Source organism: Musa acuminata, chromosome BXJ1-3 (genome assembly GCF_036884655.1).
Source record: "Musa acuminata AAA Group cultivar baxijiao chromosome BXJ1-3, Cavendish_Baxijiao_AAA, whole genome shotgun sequence".
Lineage (NCBI taxonomy): Eukaryota > Viridiplantae > Streptophyta > Magnoliopsida > Zingiberales > Musaceae > Musa > Musa acuminata.
The window spans coordinates 42,863,487-42,882,104 of record NC_088329.1 but is presented as its reverse complement, the minus strand read 5'-3'; the positions used below and the strand labels follow the sequence as shown (position 1 = coordinate 42,882,104).

Genomic DNA, 18,618 nt, shown 5'->3' with positions numbered 1-18,618 from the left:
ATGTAAATGAGGGGTTGAGGTTGGGATTTGCTCAACGGGTCAACTGTGAGACGACCGCTATCTTCGTTGTAAATGTTGCGGTGACCACCACCATTTGCATCAATGTTGATGTAGAGCGACAATGAAATTGATGGTGCGCTCCTCGTGAAGACGGGTGACGTCGTAATAAGTGTGAACCTTATCTTTGTCGAAGACAGCTAGGTAACTATGTCGATGTTCATGCCAATAAGACCTCCATCCATCACTACCGAAGTCATCCAGTCACCGAACATTAAAATTATCTTTTTACCTTCTATTTTTATTTTTATGTTTTCATTGATAAAATTAGCACCATTAGGATAGATGCTTCATGTTCATAATCAGTCAATACAACTCTTTAGAATGAAGAGATCGAAACGCTAAAGTAATTAATCACATGAGATAATATATAATTAGCTCTTGCAATTGTCTTTTACTCATTGCAAGCAGCTCTAAGATTATAGCTGATACTAAATTTTTGAGTAGATTACTTGCTAGCTTTTTCCATGTACCCTTACAATATACAGTATAACAAACAAGAGAGACATCATAATTTTTGTGAAGAAATACACGTCCTGAAACAGATGATGGCCATAAATAAAATGTTACAGGTTGTAGCCTCAAATGATACCACAAAATGAAAACACAACCTCAAATAAACGTGAACAAACAATCAGATAAGGCTATTGAATAATGATAGTGTAGATGCCATCTCCAAGAACAAGAGTTACCCTGTATAAAATAGCAAACTTCACTGGGGGGCTTACATGGTTTAACAGTAGAACATGACCTTCTTCACGTTATCTTTCAAAGCAGGAAGGGGTCTAACACTTCCACTGCCATGGACCCTCGTGCTACTCCTTGGTCCGCTGGCCAGAGATCCACGCCCTGCCGGTCCACTAGCCCTGGAGCCACTATCTGATGTCTCTGGTTCCATATAGAATCGGGCTCGGAAGGCAGCCAGATGAGCGTAATATGCAGGTGGCACTGCCAAAACCGAAAACAATCAGTCATGGTAAGCAGTAAATTCAAAGAATGTTATATTTAAGATCATGTACACTTAGCCTACCAATCGATACAGATCGTGTGCATCTTGCATAGCTGCAACGTATCAAAAAGATAGCTCAGTGACAGCATAAGAAGGGGCATTAAGTAGAGAAAGGATCGTTCAGTGAGAGTATAATAAGCGGGCATCAAATAGAGGAAAAGAAAAATCTTACGTGTAACAGAGGTTGTTGGTTAGGGTTTGTAAAGCATCTGCCGTGAATTTGTTTTCATCCCATAAGACATGGTAATGAGCCGGTCGGCTTGTACCCTTCATGTGAAATATAACTCAGTTAACATCAATTACAGAATATAAGCTAGAAAATGGTCGATAAGTAACCAACAAGAAAATAGTGTTTACTTGGATCCCAGCATGACTGCACAAATAGAAGTCAAACTCTGTTGGATGGCAGATCTTAGAATCAACAACAGTACCTAGAATTCCAGACACCGCACTGACATGTCAATCTGAGTTTCTATTATTCTAAAACAATAAAAGATATGATGCAAAGATAATACACAGCTAGAAGAATTTGCAAAGATAATATGCAGGGACCAAGTGTCTCGCAGGTGGTCTGCGAAACTCACCAGGCAAAATATTTCCGCTCTTATCAATAGAGCGCTGATCATTATAGTTATTGGCAAAGAGCCTGGTGTGGTGACGCTTTTGAACCACCACAAAAGTTACTGGTGGTTGATAGTTTGGTTCCAATGAAGCACAAGCCTGGAGAATACTCACGGAAAACCATGAAACCGTCAGAACACACAACCACCCCATAGATTAGATATGCCTGTTTTTTCCTCCCCAAATGCCTTGTATGCCTGATGATATATGACAAAAGAAAAATAATCTCAATTTTTGTGAGGGTTCTTTAAAGACAAATGATGTACCTTCCTGATGGCATCTAGTTCATAAAGTAAAACTTGATAAAATTGCCCCTCACTAACTCCATCCCTGCAAACATGACAATTAGAAACTAAAAGAGGATCAACCATATGAAGCTTTCTAGTAATACCTGTAAAATATAATTCGCTGTGGCTTTATTCCAGTAGATCTTTTAAACGAAATGAGAAGATCCCTGGAAAGGTAAGAGTGTCAGGTAAGTTCCATGGCAGGAAAATAAAAGCAAACAGATAGATCACAAATTTCTGATTAAGAAAAAAACAGATCAACATGGGCATGCATACTTAATCATGCCACCAGTGACGGTTCCCCGATGAGGATCTTGCCAGACTTTAAACAGATCTTGGATCAACTCTTGACGATGGGCCTGAGCACTCACCAAACCAGCATACTTTGTTATCTCAGGCCAATCTTGAGAAGCAACAACCTGAAGAACAAACAGTAACAAAGAATAAGCATCTGCAGAATATCAAATCATAAAGTATAAAGCAAGATGTAGAAACAGACAGACTATCTTACAGCTGCAATAGATGGACTTGAATCCTCTCCAGGATGAGGATGGGTTACATCAGCACCAAATATAATGGTAGGTCTATCACTAACAAGAGGTATACGCCTTGACAAAGCATCCATCAGGACAGTGTTTCTACCTCCAACCTGTCCCATGAAGGCAATTTTGTCAAGCTCAGAAGATAACAACAGCAGAAGATAGAAATTGCTAAAGCAGTATTCTCTTATCGTTCTTATAGAGAATACAAACAACCAAAAGATCACCTTCACATTTATCTTCAGAGCCACATTGGCAAGATACTGCTTATTCTTCTTAAAAACATGCTTAGTCAAACAGCACTGTGAAACTAATCCAAGATCTGTCTCACATATCCTTTTCAGATCACCTGTCATAAAAACAGTGAGACAGCTTAGCATATGAACAGAACCGACAACCATGCAGCATTTGTAAAGATGACATAACTCAAGTGCAGTCAAGCTTACCATAGAGTGGACCATTATTATCAGGCAATATCACAATGAGCAAATCAAGTTCCTTGCCAAGAGGTTGGAGTATGTTCATTGCATCATGATAGCATGACTTTAGAGCTCTTTCCACTTGATCGGGCCGTGCACTAAGTGGAGGAAGCACAGGTTCTAGAGCAAATTCCTGCAAGTACTCGAATCAGGGTGTTCTTAATTAATAAATTTTTGACTTAATACCAGAAACAATTGCAGAAAGAAGTTCCTTTAAAAATAAATACGGAAACCATTGAGACAAGAAGCAGTAAGATATACCATTCCAGATATCTGGCACATCTTGGCAAGCTCGTGACAGAATCCATGAGCAACATTTTCATAAACATTTCGTGAAAAGTTGATACATGTCCAGTTGTTCACTCTCCCACCATTCACCATTTTCTAGTGAAATAGAAAAGGAAAAATAATAAATGTATCAGACAAGTAACATCAAATACTCATATTTTTAAACAAAACAAGCCACTACCAAAAACACTTCATGCAGCATTCACTATTGGCTGATAAACAAAATCAAGAATGTGTCACATACAGGTAGAAGAAACAATTAATCAGAGAATTAGCACCCAGAATTTGAGAAATGATTGTCATTTTAAATGTTGACACTAAAAAGTTTGGAATAACTATCAAATGAACAAGGAAACAACATAAGAACTGGTATGGAAAAATGTAGCTTTCTAGAACAGATACATAGAGCTAATTCCCCAATGGCAAATGATCAAATGCACATTTAAGCTTTGTTTTACTACCTCAGGGGTCATCAATGTTTTACTACTGCTTAATAGATTTGCATATGATTGATATATGCAATATAATTACAATAAACGCTAATATTGTTATTCCTAAGATGGTTTCTCTTCAAAACATGATGGTTATTCCAATAAAAAGAAGCAACATATGAGGAAAATCTCTTACAATGCACTGTTAATGAGCACGAAACTAGTGTACAAGACACATCAATGTACAAGACACATCAATGCACACATTCTTATCACTATACAATCTTTAGCCGCTACAGATTAAGAGGTTGTTTCCATAACTTGCACCTTGTTCAGCCACATACATAGGAACAACCTTGCCATGGTACCACGGCTCACTCACTACAAACACAATGTTCAATCAAAAGGCAAATTTGCTTCTAATTCAGATTTGTTTAATTCAAGGAGACGATGTTAGCCAACAACAAAATGCCCAAATCCCTTCATCTCTACAATTTGGATACTAAAATTCTGATCAAGCACATACATGCAAAGACTGAGTTTCAACTCATTTCAAGTTGAAATAAAGAGAACCAACAAACTTGGGGACACCCAAGAACAGCTGAGAAAAAAAATAAAAAATGAAAACATTATAAAAATAGCAAAACAACAGAGGAAAAAACAAAATAGCTTGAGGAAAATATCATATGCTAAAGTATTCTTTTTCTTTCTTATTTTATCATATAAACAACTTTCAAAATATATAAAACCATAATATAAAAGGCCAGAAATAGTATAAAAGATAACAATGGAAATTAATCCCATAAAAAAACAACAAAATCTTATCAAGAAAAATACATGAGCCATATCTTACAATGATATTCGTACAAAAACTACAAACTTTATCCATCTGAAGTTCTGAAACTAATTATGAACCTGACTACAGTCCTGATGCTTCTCTAATCACCATGAAGGAGAATATTACTTGATTAAAAAATAATTAAAGAAAAAAATTATTTGAAGAAAATGTCCATGTCACACATGGAACCAATCGCAAATCCTTTGGCGTATTTCTGATGTGATGGCATCCATATAGCCAAAGAATTTGAGGGCTACTCCGTTTCCTATGTCTTATGCAGTGAAAGATAAAAGGCTAGAACAATTTATAATTGAAATAAATGACAAAGTTTATAGTTGAAGCAAATGACAAGCACAACAATGGCAGTCTTTTCCTTTTTGCGGTCATAGCAATAGATTTCTGCTATTGCATTGCCTCTATTTCCACTTTCCTATTCTAAGCAATTTTAGGAACCATGCTAAGAAGGGCAAATAAGATTGAGCATACAAGAGTTAGGTACAAGTTTGCTATAACAGCCTCAGGTAAGAGGAGCCAACAAGAGGCTCCTCACTAATGGAAATGTTGAGAAGAAGAGCAACTCATATCACCCAGAGGAGCAAAGGATTAACAAAAAGGGTTTACTTCTTAACTGAAGGATTAAAAAAACCTACTGAGCTCCCACCAAAGAGGACTACAATGGCTAACATATTATAACCAGAAATCCATATAGACTCGGTCATTCTGACCAGATTAAATATAGTCTTAACTCTAAAGCAAAATCAAAATGTTAAAGCTTACATAGAACTCGTTAATCTCGGTAGGACAAACATTCTGGCGATCCATAAATCTAGAAATGAATCATTATAATGGGAAAAACATGTAGAATAGCCATTTTGCAATAATATGTTGAACCTGTTCAAGTCACAACTTATAAACTTTATTAAAACAAACTATTGGCACCTTATTCATCATATTCCACTGGCCAATTCTTGGCAAGCAATCCTTCTCTCTACCAGTATCATGGTATTTGAGCTACAGAGATGAAAAGATAGCAGTCAATAATAAATCAACCTTCCATGAGAAGATAACACAAAAACTGCAATGTCAACTTACCCAAGGAGCTGGTAATATTCGTGCCTCAACTGATGCAAGTTTCTGACTGATCTTGATGCCAAATTCTTTAGCATAAGGGTCTTCATGATATGCATTTTGATGAACCGTCTAAGGAAATACATATATATATGTTAGAATTTGCCAGCCTATCTTGAAAAGGGAAACAAGTATGTTAAAATTTTCATAATGTGAAGGTACCCAAATTTTGGATATTTCCAGGCTTCGATTTTCTTCTTTCACAATAGGACCATGTTAAATCAACATGAAATCCAGAATAATAAAATGTTCTAACAGTACAGATTCCAGGAAATTAAGATGTCAACTTGTAATCAGCAGAGCTCAAATGAACTAAGAAAAGCCATGAGAAAACAAGTCCTTAAACAAAATTCACCAACGGTTCCACATGCATGGCTTCTCCCGGAACTCGAACCCAAACCACAAAGCAAATGAAGCTACATAACAGGAAAAAGATAAGCATATGATGTCTGTGTATATATATATATATATATGTATGTATATATGTATGTATATATATATGTATGTATATATATATATATATGTATGTATATGTATATATATATAATCCAGGCTTCAGCCTTAACATCTTCAAATGTTTAATAAAGTGTACAAATAATTATATTTGGTAGTGTCAGAAATCTCAAGTTGACTCTCAACTGCATTTTACATGACAAATTCATGCATCCTCTAATCCCTAATATATGATTAAGATAATGGTTAGAAGGACCCGAGAACCAAGATCTGCACACTTGACATAACAACAAATGGGATTTTATATGAAAAGTATATTTTAGATATAAACTATAAGCAAGATCCATCTTTCTTTTCTTTTTTTTTTTGCATCCCCACCTTAACCTATTCTTATTGATTAATTCCAATGATTTAAAAAGCGCTAAGCGTCAAAAGACGCCAAGGTCCAAAAACGCCCGAGGCGCTAGGCGCTCGCCTGAGCAAAGCGAGACGCTAAAATATAAAAATTAAAAATATATAATATAATTAATAAATATAATTATTTAAACAAAAATATGATATTAAATTAAAAAATTATTACAAAATCACAATATCACATTAACAAAAATCTCAAAATTCAAAAAAATAACAATAATTTCAAATAAATAAAAATTAACAGTATTAAAATCAAAATAATATATTATTGATCTAATAAATAAAAAATTATTATTATTAGTATACTGTTAATATACTGTTAACAGTATACTATCGAGTCAATGTGAGAAGAGGTAGCAACGAGCAACGACAATGGGAGCGGGAGAGGCGAGCGGCGATAGTGGTAGTGGCAGCAGTAGCAGCAAGAAACGACAATAGCAACGAGAGCGGCGAGCGACGATAGTGGCAACGGTAGCAGCGAGCAGCGGGAGCAACGATAGCAACGAGCAACGGCAGCGGTAGCGACGAGCAGGGTTAAGGTTGGGAAGTCGCGAGAGGAAGACTGATATCGATGTTTTAGTTGGTTCGATTGAACCAACTAAAGCACCGGAGACCGAACCAGACCTAAAACATTGGTTCGATCGCCTAGTTTAACCCGGGCGAGCGCCCAGGCGACACCTCTTTGAAGCGCGTCGCCTGGGAATGAAGCGAGGCGCTCAGGCCTCGCCTCACCTTACCCGAGCGCCTAGGAGAGCAACCGAGCACCTATTGAAATCACTGATTAATTCCACCTGATATTATCATTCACAAGAAGAATAAAACAATATATAAAAATCGGAAATCTATATAAAAAGGATGTCAATGCATTATCCTAGAAGATACACATCCTGTTCAAATTTCTAGCCATGAAGTACCACAAATAAAGATGAATTGATTCAATTACATAAAAAGACTAAAGCCAACCATTATAACTTTGAATTTTATAATTGAGAAGGCTATTTTCTTATGGAACAAAAGGCTATTTTTCAATCAAGTCAAATGACTTAAACCTAATCCGCTACCTGAATAATGTCACGCTCCCGTTCATGAGGGCGTTGACATGTCACCCTCAGAAGAGCAGTTATTTGTTTCTCATTCAAGCGCTTGGAGTATCTCTGCCCATCCACAATCTTACAAACCTAAATCATGTCAAGATAGATTGTAATGCATGTCTCATAGGTGGATCTGCAAAATACTTCTATCAACAAATATATAGTATATAATACTTAATTATTACATGCACCATATAATCATACAATAGTAATTGATATGCTTACCTCCATAGGCAGGTAATTTGGTCTTTGTGTGTTACCAACTTGCAGGCATGGCAGATTTGTGTGCTGGATGGTAAATCCATATGTGTCTTGAAAATATTGCACAACATATTTCATCGTCCCCCTCTCATCAACGGGGAAGCTATTTTTCAAAATTTTCAGAACAGTGTGGAAGATTAGCAATTCTTGATGACAATATGCAAAGAAAATCAGAACCAAATATAACAAAAAAAACTACAGAAAAGTTACGGGGCAATGTTTCATACGTGAGCTCTCTAGTTGCCTGCAAAGTTAAACCAGATATGCGATATTTTCGGCGCATATTTCCACGATGAGTAACCTCAACTTTTACTCCTCTGAGAGCCTTCTTAATCTGGGGCACAGAACCAGATATGAGGCAGAAATATACTAAAATGGAATAATGAAAAACCTGATGTCAACTCTTCAACGCCTACTCACATGTTTAACAAACAAAGATAACTAAATGTAAATTTGCAAGTATGAGAAACACTGAGCCAGGTAAAACAAAGCATGAAGTGCTTTATCTCAGGGTGAGAAAAGCTACAGATTTACTTTTAACTTCAACATCAAAATGATCAAGGCCCAACAAAGTTTGCAAGGTAAAGAAGAGATGAAAGCTTTTAGTTTCTAGATATCAGGTTATGAAATGCATGAATGAAAACTTCACAAGAATAACAAGTAATTTATGCTGCAGGAAGTTCTTTGAAAATAAATAAAGACAACCTTTACACGGTCAGCATCTGACAATGGTCTTGAACGGACATCCCTATTCAAAAGCTGGGTGACATAGTCGATGACATGAAGAGGCTCGATGAAAGCAGTGGAACACATGTCTGCAGAAAGAAAGAGAGTTTGAGGAAACCTACATAATTAAGTATGACAACTATTGCAAGAAATCAATTTATGCATTAGTTTTACTGAGAGAGCTCTGTAGGTTAATTTAAAGCTCTTCCACAGGAATGTCTTCCAGTAGTTCACTCCGAGTAATTAAGAAATAGCATCATGCTATAGTACCCATTTTAGTATTAAGTAAAATTACTTTGAAGATAATCCAATGAAACAAAAGTCACAAAGGTTTGTCATTGGCACCTTAAGTGGATAAACTTTCTAAGGATCTCAAGAAATACAGACAATCAATAACAGAGTATACATCCACTCTGTGGTAGAGCACAATAGGGCAGTTGTCTTTCTAATGAAGAGTTGATCTTTTTGTAAATATGTTTTTTGTACTGTGTTAGCTTCTATTTTTGGAATGAAGTTTGTTTGGCTTCCCTAACAACATTCATACATCTTAAGAACAACGAGGGGCTAAAATAAAGAAAGAAGAGATTCACTACCAATATTTAAAGAGAGGCCCATTTGTGTTGGACGAATGCTTTGATAAAAGCCCCGCCAACTTTCTAATCCCTCAGTGAGTGACTGCCTTCTTCCTAGATCAGGAGAATAAAAGGAACGACCAACAGGGAGATATCTGTGAACCATCACCAAGAGACAATGTCACAATCGAAATTCATCCATAAAACATAAATGTGGAGCATACATTGACACCTACCTAGCCGTTGGCAGTTCACGCAGAACGATATCAAGAACTTGCAGTGCTTCCTGCGGAGCATCGGGCTGCCTCCCAGTTAAAAACATCTCTAGATGGTGAAGATCTGCACGGGCAGCAAACTTGATAACAACCCTGAATGTCCTCTGGTGTCTGCAGGACAGAAATACATTTCATGAACCATTAGGGTGCATGAAAACCTGAAAAATTATTGTAACAAAAAGTTGAATGGCTATTCCACCTTTTGATGTCTGTACCATCTTCCCCATCAGTAAGAGTGATGTGGAACTCTCTTGAGGCAAAAGGCAATGGACCAGCTGTATAGAGACTCTTCCTGCCATCATAAGCAGGAAGGCGCCCTCCTAGATAAGACTCCCTATACAATCTGACCAACTGTTCCATCACAGCACGATTGACACCCCGGGATGCAACTTCTGGTGTAATCGAAACCTGGTTAAATTAAGTGAAAAAATTAATTTCTACCATAATTTTATTGAAAAGAGTTGAAAATTTGAAGCAGTAGTGCAGAGGAACCAAAAAGAAAAACTCACATCGTATTGATGAAGGTCCCTGTCAGGTAGTTCAGCCAAAAAGTGATTGGCCTTCACCACACATTTGTCACCAAAGCTACCTTTTCCAGGGCGCAATGGAAATCTGATAGACTTACTTGAAGACGGCGGTGAAACCACTGGCTGGATATCTTGGCTTGATGTAGCTGTATCTTGAACAGAAAGCTGTTCAAATGATGTTGCAATTTGAGCAGAGGAAGTCTCATGGTGCCATGGTGACCTCCCCTGTGACAATGATGCTTGGGCAACTTGATAAGGAGCTTGCATTGCTTGGTGCAGCTCGGGAGCTGGTGGCCTCGATGGACCTGCAGCTGAGGGGCTTACCCCACTTCTACCAGGTACACTGCCACTAGCCTGCCATACACCATGTTGTCGCTGAGGTGGCATTGCGCCACTGGGCAGAGGCCCACAATGAACTTGGTACTCGTGAGCTGGTGCACCAGGCTGCTGTGGTGCTGGGACTCCATGGGGCCGCCATCCACCGTGCCCCTGATATCCAGCACTACCTCGGCCTGCTTGTTGGGGTAGAAGAGGGTTTGATGGAACCCAACCATGTCCCGCCCCAGCTCTCTGTTGCTGGGAAGTCGGATTCGTCTCCAACCGGTGAGTGGGCACAGCTGGATGACTGCTGCCAATACTCTCTCTAGTTTCGATGTTCTCCCTAGATCCAGGAAGTTCAGTTCTTCGTTTTCTCACCATGTTGTCAACTGCATAAGAGCATGGAGTTTAGACATTTTTCCTACAATAATATATCAGACCCTGATAAAAACTGATAGGAAGAAAATAATGAAACCAACAAAGCATCTATAAAAGATACACTTAGAACTAAATTATTGGCAGAGAAAGTCATCATTTAGCAAAACAAGCATTGTTCCCCTCATGATTTTATAAACAGCTGGTAATATTTCGTCTGCCTACGCAGATGCCTAGGTGCCAAATAAATGCAAAGCATGATACTGGAGAGATGCAAAACACAGAAGAAAATCTAACCAAAAGAGTTGCAGGACGGAACCCCTTGATACATAATAAATGCCAACAATAAATACAATATGGTCAACTGGCACACCATGAAACAACATAATTAACCAGAAATAACGGTAGCATATCGTATAGAAAATTTCTGGCACAGTATCCACCATGAACGAACATAATTAACATAGCAACACATCGCACCAAAATCTTTGGCATATATCGTTGCATGATTTAACAAGATGGCGCAGCGGATTTCAAGGAGAAGTCTATCGTTTCTTCGAAGTTGATAATCCACAAGGGCATATAGAAAGTTCATGAGCAATACCAACGTGTCAAACTATAGAACCATGAAAAAGAGAAAAAGAACACGGAAGGTTTTTTGCGCTCAGCAGAAAATCATACGTGAAAGAGGATACGATAACATGAATGATTTTCCAAAGAGAGAAAAAATTGGAAACAATCTCAAGCATACCAAAAACATGAAATTTGACAACAATATAAGTAGTTGCAGATCAAACAAAGGACACAGCAGACTGTAAAGTGTGATCATTCTTCTACAGCAAAAGACTTCAATTTTCGAAATGTCAAACGAGAAAGTTGATAGACCATACATTCTCCTCGGAGAAATGAGGTCATTCCAAAGAAGAAAATACTATAATAATATTTCCAAGACAAATTAAATAAAGGAATAAAAGATAAATGATTAGAAAAAAAAATGAAACAGAAGAAAATACTGCAAGTATAGAAAGAGCTTGAACGTGAAATATTTAATCGAAGCACGAAATCGTACAGAAACAACATTCCGATGAGTCCATAAGTGAATGAAGCAGTGTAAAGAGAAGAAAGAAAGTGTAAGAAGAAAAAGAGAAATTGTTAGAAAATATCTGAAGAGAACATGAGCAGACAGCATAAAACAAGACGGCGGCACGTTACATTCGAGAAAAAATATGTATAGTATAAACAATGAACAACAGTTTGACACGACAAGAGTTTAGTTACGAGCGACGAGGAGGTCAAACTAGAACAGATTTTAGCAGTTAAAGCACCAACTTAGTGAAGAGGGAAAAATACAAACAACGAACAGAGACAAGAAATCAGTAGATCTACTGAATCGAAAGCCAAAATAGGAGTCGTCGAACCAAACCAACCACGATGAGAAAGATCAAAGGCCAGATCAAAATCCATGTAACCCCACCTGTAGCAAGAAAACAAATAAACCCATATGGATTTCGATCTCAGCTTCTGGAACCATAACCCAACCCTAGCCCCCAAGATCGAACCCCAGAAACTGGCGAAAAGATGGCAGGAACCAGGAAAAAAGGGATCCGATCGCAGCGCATTCGACGAATCTGATCCCCGCTTGGGAGCAGACTCGTGTAGAACAAGATCGAAGAAGAAGGGCCAAAAGGAAACCAGAACGAAGATGAAAACCGCAGCCACAAGGTTGGGAGAGGAGAGAGCGCTACCGTGATCGGAGGACTGGGAGATGGTGGTGGTCGGGACGGCCTCGGTGCCTCACGAACCAGCCGGTAACAAGGAGCGAGTGAGAAGAAAGGGAAAGGAGGCGGAGACCGATGAGAGGAAAAGGGAGCAAACAAAGCTAGGAAATGCCAAAAGGCGGGTCTCGTCCTCCTCGCCGTGGGAGAGTGTGTATTTATACCTGTTCTTTTACTGATATAAAAGAAGAAGATGAGTCGTTTGGAGGGCGGTTCCGGAGGGGAACGCCCATGGCTAAGCTGAACCAAGCCAGGAAACATGGAAAGAACACTTGCTATTCGCTCTCCAGTACGCCACAGCACTGGGTCCCAGACGTGGCAAGAACTAGGTGCTGGACGATCTCTCGTTCCTGTCGTAGCCGAACACACGGGAATTCCTTCTGGTGCTGCGACACAAAAGCAGTGACAGTTTTCTGCCCGTTTAACTTACCTACCTTTTGATTCGAAAAATTTTCGTGCTTTACCCTGGGTCCCAGTGGGGCCCAATATCCTGGCGAATCAGAGGACGAAAACAGCGCGGTTGGTAATACGGAAAAAGGTCATTGTGTCCGTTACCAGCATGCTTTTGTCCACGGTTTCACGTATCTGCCGCCATAATTACCTGCCTTTTGATTCGGCCTTAACTATGGGTCCCGCTGGGGCCCGACCGCTCCGAATCACAAGGCGACAAGACGGCGAGGGTACTTTTTGAACGGAGGAGAAAGTGTTGCTGGTCGGATTCTTTTACCTGCCAAATATGTCTCGCCAGTATTTAATTATTTTCTATATTTTCTTTATTTGATTTTAATATTCTTATAAATTAAATTCCTTCTATTTTTTAATTCTCTAAAATATGGTCAGCGTTGATTCTCGAAAACAACTATTCTACGTAATGGAATAAGACGACATACATTAATCCATCCTAATCTTCAGATTTATGGAATCTCGTATATTCTAATTCTGAAAATTGAAGGAGGAAAAAGTATCAAGAGATCTTTGGATGAAGTAGGGAGAAGGTAAGAAAAGAATTGTGTGGGTATATATTCAGGTTTTTTGGATGTTAATATTGGTATTTTTTAATGTTAAGTATAAGTCTTTCCATAATTATATTTATACAAGTCATATCTATTTTTTCCTAATCATTCATGCCAATAGCATAAAAATAATAATAATTTCAAAGGGGTTTTCCTGTATCTTTCGCAATGCTACATTGAGACATATTGAAGTTACACCAATGGTTTCATTGTTAGAATGGTGGCAATGCAAAATCTACTTTTGTAATCATATGAAAGGATTCTTATATGTTTATTTTTGTTCAAAAAGAATCAACTGTAATATTGGTGATAGGTTTTTCTTCCACAAAAGGAAACTTTGGAGCACTTGGCCAAATTCCTGTATTCTATTCTACAAAAGAACAAAAAGAATTGTCCTTCAATTACTTAGTTGTTAAATATCTGATGGCAAAGAACCTCAAGATTTTGTAGTCTTAGTAGAAAAGAGAGTAGTTTTCCAGAAAAAGAACAGAAATAATCTAATCCTATGAGAAACACTTTACACATCAAATTAATTTTGTATGCACAGATCCACATGCATCAAATATCAGAAATGCTTTATACAGTCAACTCCTACCTTAAATTTGTTTTTTGGTGACTGCAAAGCCTTGACTCTATCACATATCTACATACCAAAATGGGAATCAGGAGAGATGTTGGAGGTGCTTCTAGAGATAAATCTTAAAGAATTGCAAGCATTTCAGGTAAGTAGAAGCTCTGAAGATTGCATGTAGAATGCTATAAAAACAATTAAAACATTGATAGGGTTCCTTTTCTGCAAGTGTGATAAATATAGTTGTTTGGAAACCATTAATTCTTCACAAGCATATTGATTAATAAGGAACAGATAGCATATCTGAGGTTGGATTGCATACTTTGAGCTCCCAAGCTGCAGGAAGAGGAAGATCATAAAGAAGCTAAACACCAGCTACTGCATAAACAAACTTGACCAAAGTTGCAGCAAAGGGAGCTCAGTGGTTGAGAACTTACTTAGGAGAGCTGGTCTTGTACTAGCAAGAAAGTTCTAAACAACCGTTAGGACAGTGATGTCTTGAAACCCTAGGAGAAGAAGATTTCCATGAACACAGAGCTCATAAATAATTTGAATGAGCTTTTATGCAATTATGGATTAGACACACAAGAAAAGTATGACAAGGAAGTTGGTTGGCTGACCTGTACATTTCAGAGAATAGACCTGGGAGATTTATGGTACCTTGTACTGCACCATTCTATTGAAGTACACTTTGAAGGATAAAGATTAGTACAAGACGAGCATTGAATTCCACATGAGCAGCTCTGAGATGTGTGGTAGTACTACCATGTTGCCCTGCTGAAGGTGTGAGATTGCAGATTAGAAGTTGGCATGTCTTTCTAGGAAGGATGGTGAACTGCTACTTGTTTGTTTCTGGGGTTTGCTTTCAGAACAAGGATGAGTAGGACTTTGGTACTATTTTTCTTTGGGGATTGTTTCTGAATGGGAGTTGTTAGTTGCAAGGAATGCAATCGCATGCCGATTCCAAATGGGACTGGTATGTGCTGCCAGTATCAGAATACTATCTATTAGTACATTGATACATACCAAAGAGAAGCAAGAAAGTGTCCTCAAAATGATTGTGCCTATGATTTTCCTAATATATTTTTTCTGGAATGACAGTATTGGATTTGGGTAGACCAGCATCTTGTGATCATTCAAGTATCTCAGCCAGATATAATCCGATAAATAAAAGGTTTGTTTTTTAATATAAGTAAATTTTAAAGACAAGAAAGCTTAGTGGTACTCAACAATATTACATAATTGAAGTAGCTCTTTGCATGGTGTGATTGGTTTTATAACATCATCTAAGTGACACCCAACCATTTACCCTGCTGGTATATATCCGAATCCATTTCTAATAGGAAGAGGGTTTGAAACCTTGTTTGAATGCCAAGTTACTGATGCAAACAGTATCTTGGAACCTCAATTGTTAAGATACTGTCAAAGGTAGATTCCTAAAGATCAGCTAAGGATGTGTCTTCTTTTTCTACAACTGTAGCAAAAAGAAGAATGCATCATGGATTCCAGTCACATAAATAAATGATTGAACTTGAAACTTAAACTTGATTAAACGAGAAAAAAATTAATCCACAAATCCAAAGACAACTTTGATATAGGTTTGAAGAAATGGTAAAATCATACACAACGATTCTGTCCCAGCAATTCAATACATTATGAATTTTGCGTATAAGGAACCAAACAATTAAACTACTACTTATGAGAGGTATTACCTTCTTTTCTTTGAGGCAACTCTAAACATAGCCATGACTCTGAATCGCCAATTTCATCTCATTGTTGCACATTTCTTCACTGATGCTCCCTCCTCCTCCACTTCTGAGTCAGTTTCAATGAACAAAAGTACATGATTGTGTCTTGCATGTAAACAATCAAAAGTGTGACAAACATTGAACAACATAAAGTTCAGAAGTGCAACACAAGCATTGACTTGATTACACATGAAGAAGCATCCACTTCATGTGTTGCATGCTTCTTGGTGATACGGTGCCACTTCAGTCCAGTTTTGGAAACATGACAAGCAGTTAAGAAATCCAGGACCTGCCCAAATATCCTAAACATCTCGATACTGTAAATCATATCGTCATCTGCAAGAAACATGGCATCCCGGTCCATGGGAGCATCTGGATGCCATGAGACCTCATTCCATGCGCGTAAAGTGAAATCCAGCTCCCAGAACTTCCTCACAGCTATCTCCCTCCTGTTTGGTCGGCCATCTATTTCACACCATGACACACAAGAGAAGAACAACCGACTGCTACAAGCAATGAGCTTCGGGTAGTATTCACGAAGCCGGGGAGGAGGGTGGCACACCTGAATTGTCATCCAGAAGCCTCTTTCCAAATCATAGCCTGCGAGTTTATCTGTCTCTGAGTAAACATAAAACATTTTGCCACATATGGCACCTGAGCAAATGACTCCAAATTCCCCTGGCAAACTTGCAATCTCTATCCACTTATCAGTTACAGGATCATAGATCTCACCAGATTCGAGAGGTTCATCCCAGGATCCACAACCACCCACAGCAATCAGTGCAAATTTTAACTGCTTGCTCATATTTTCTCCAACAAAGTTGGATGGTCTTCTTTTGCGCTCCGATGAAACATCCTCCTCACTAAAAGCATCTCTAAGCCGAAGCCTGACAGAGAGTCTGTGTGGATCCTTATATACATCAGAGACTCCTCCAATCCGAGACTTCAACTGAAGCTGATCTTGGGACTTGGGTCGAGCTTCAAACAAACTGCAGCTGGCACCTACTTCAAAGACACCCAGAACAGGTCCTGACCTTGCTGATTTCATTGGTGCAGTTTTACGCCATGAGCCGCTCAAAGGGTTAAACACCAGGACCCCTTTGTGAGTCTTGATGGACCTCTTCTCCATTGACAAAGAAGACCTAGAGCAACCACCAACAACATAGATATCACTCTTAATACTTGTAACAGAGAACAAGAACCTGCCTTTTAGCACATCACTGTGAATCCTGTGCCATCGATCGCCAGAGACATCCAAAGCATGAATGTCACCAGCATGACACCCACCCTTCGTGATGCCAAACAGGAACAACCATGGACTACCATAAGAACAGTCGCTTCTCATCTGTATGAAATGGGGCGTGCTTGTCAAGTGCCTCCACTTCTTGCACACGCAACGTGCTGTCATGACAGATGACAAAGGAAGCCGAGCAAGAATCATTTCCAACACATCATCAGGTAGCGAAGCCGGAACAGCAGATGATGAAGTTGATGGGCACTGCATAGATGGCTTCTCCTTCCTGGAACTCCTCCAAAATTTCTCCGAAACGCCATAAGAGAAGCACTCCATCCCTACCCCACCATCTTCAACCCCATTGACCATCCTCTGCGGGATGCACTCGTCCATGGCACTGAACCGCCTCTTGATAGTAGAATCAAAGTCGTCGCAAGCACCCACCCGACGATACCCGCCACCCTTCACATAATGGCCGAGGCATGTAGAGGAATTGTGCCTGGAGCTTCCACCACTATGGGCTGCTCTAAAGACGCTCCTTTTCTTCTTATACTTCTGGCTCACGCTCCGCACTAGTCTCTTGGAAATGCTCAACCCCTCCATGTTCTTGCGATGAGATGTTTCGCCATCTTCGGCAGATTTTCTTGAATCATTGCATAGAAGTGATGCCCTGCTGTTGCTGCTGAATCTGTTCAAAGTGCTGATCATAACCAATCGACGAAAGGCTCAAAATCCCTCTTTGTTCTACAAATTCCATGTCACCAAAAAGGAACCAAAACTCAAGAAAAAGCCATCCAAATCCGCCCTTCGCCAGCCGCAACCCATCAAATTACAATCTTTAACTCCTAACGCTACCAAACACAGGAAAATAAGCTCTTCGTTTTCGGCAGAAGACAGGAAAACCGAACCAAGAACACACACATGAGATTGAAAATTAGGCGCAAACCCTAAACGAGGAGGACGAGGAGGCGATGGGACCTTTGAGGCGATCCAATCCCCGAGAGGTGTTTCCTGTAAATAGCAAAAGGGGGAGGCGTTGGATCTCGCTCTCCTCTCTCTCTCTCTCTCTCTCTCACGCGCGCGCCCGCGAACAGCGCAGAAAAATTTGCGGGTTTAACGTACTTTTACAGGTTAATGATATGACATAGCGACGCAAAAGTTTGGGACCCGCAAAACGCCACCCGCGGGACCCACCAAAGGAGTGGATTAGGTCGGCCGCAGGCGTCTTGCGGATTTAATGTGTGAGATGGACTGCGGCGCATCGACGGCGACCCATCACCCGACGGAGCTTCTTGTTCATTCTTTTAATATGCCCTGACATTCACGTAAATCTGAATTTTGATTGGTAGAATCCGGACGACCCTGCTTTGCATGATCCACAAAATCCGTGCCACCTCAAAATGGCATAGGATGGAATTACGTTACTTGCAGATGTGTTCCAAAAAAATAAAAATAATATATAAAATGTGGAAATATAATGTTAGTACTCCCATTTGTTTGTACACTTTCTAGCATTTTGCCATTATTACCATCATAACAATACCTACTTCTAATTTCATCAAGCATTTTACTAAAAGTAAAAATTCCC

The 18,618-nt window shown here is 39.1% G+C and overlaps 2 protein-coding genes across 4 annotated transcripts; both read right to left on the bottom strand.

The window, feature by feature from the left end:
• Nucleotides 1-591: 591 nt before the first annotated feature.
• On the bottom strand, nt 592-12,592 carry LOC135632651 (protein argonaute 1B-like). Of its 2 annotated transcripts, XM_065141298.1 has the most exons (23): nt 12,435-12,592; nt 9,979-10,703; nt 9,669-9,877; nt 9,431-9,580; nt 9,216-9,349; nt 8,602-8,711; nt 8,124-8,230; nt 7,861-7,999; nt 7,606-7,722; nt 5,642-5,749; nt 5,489-5,560; nt 3,254-3,376; nt 2,960-3,125; nt 2,741-2,862; nt 2,486-2,623; nt 2,251-2,393; nt 2,079-2,141; nt 1,954-2,017; nt 1,651-1,786; nt 1,424-1,497; nt 1,239-1,333; nt 1,088-1,119; nt 592-1,005 (listed from the first exon to the last, which is right to left on the bottom strand). In XM_065141298.1, the coding sequence occupies exons 2-23, from the start codon at nt 10,693-10,695 to the stop codon at nt 791-793; spliced, it is 3,234 nt and encodes a 1,077-aa protein (XP_064997370.1). In that variant the 5' UTR covers nt 10,696-10,703; nt 12,435-12,592; the 3' UTR covers nt 592-790. The 2 variants fall into 2 exon arrangements, with proteins under 2 accessions (XP_064997370.1, XP_064997373.1); XM_065141301.1 differs by lacking the exon at nt 7,606-7,722.
• A 2,097-nt stretch (nt 12,593-14,689) lies between these two features.
• LOC135632658 (F-box/kelch-repeat protein At5g42350-like) lies at nt 14,690-17,875 on the bottom strand. 2 transcript variants are annotated; one of them, XM_065141306.1, is made up of 2 exons: nt 15,761-17,875; nt 14,690-14,825 (listed from the first exon to the last, which is right to left on the bottom strand). In XM_065141306.1, exon 1 carries the CDS (start codon nt 17,736-17,738, stop codon nt 15,951-15,953), a length of 1,788 nt encoding a protein of 595 aa, XP_064997378.1. In that variant the 5' UTR covers nt 17,739-17,875; the 3' UTR covers nt 14,690-14,825; nt 15,761-15,950. The 2 variants fall into 2 exon arrangements, with proteins under 2 accessions (XP_064997378.1, XP_064997384.1); XM_065141312.1 differs by lacking the exon at nt 14,690-14,825 and adding an exon at nt 14,902-15,031.
• Nucleotides 17,876-18,618: the final 743 nt, after the last annotated feature.

What these genes read in the sequence shown, in the direction of transcription:
- LOC135632651 (XM_065141298.1), bottom strand. Translation starts at nt 10,695, where the DNA reads ATGGTGAGAAAACGAAGAACTGAACTTCCTGGATCTAGGGAGAACATC. An exon ending in CAAATTACCTGCCTATGGAG is followed by an intron (nt 7,723 to 7,860) that starts GTAAGCATATCA and finishes GACATGATTTAG; the next exon opens with GTTTGTAAGATTGTGGATGG. An exon ending in AACTAGATGCCATCAGGAAG is followed by an intron (nt 1,787 to 1,953) that starts GTACATCATTTG and finishes AGTATTCTCCAG; the next exon opens with GCTTGTGCTTCATTGGAACC.
- LOC135632658 (XM_065141306.1), bottom strand. Translation starts at nt 17,738, where the DNA reads ATGATCAGCACTTTGAACAGATTCAGCAGCAACAGCAGGGCATCACTT.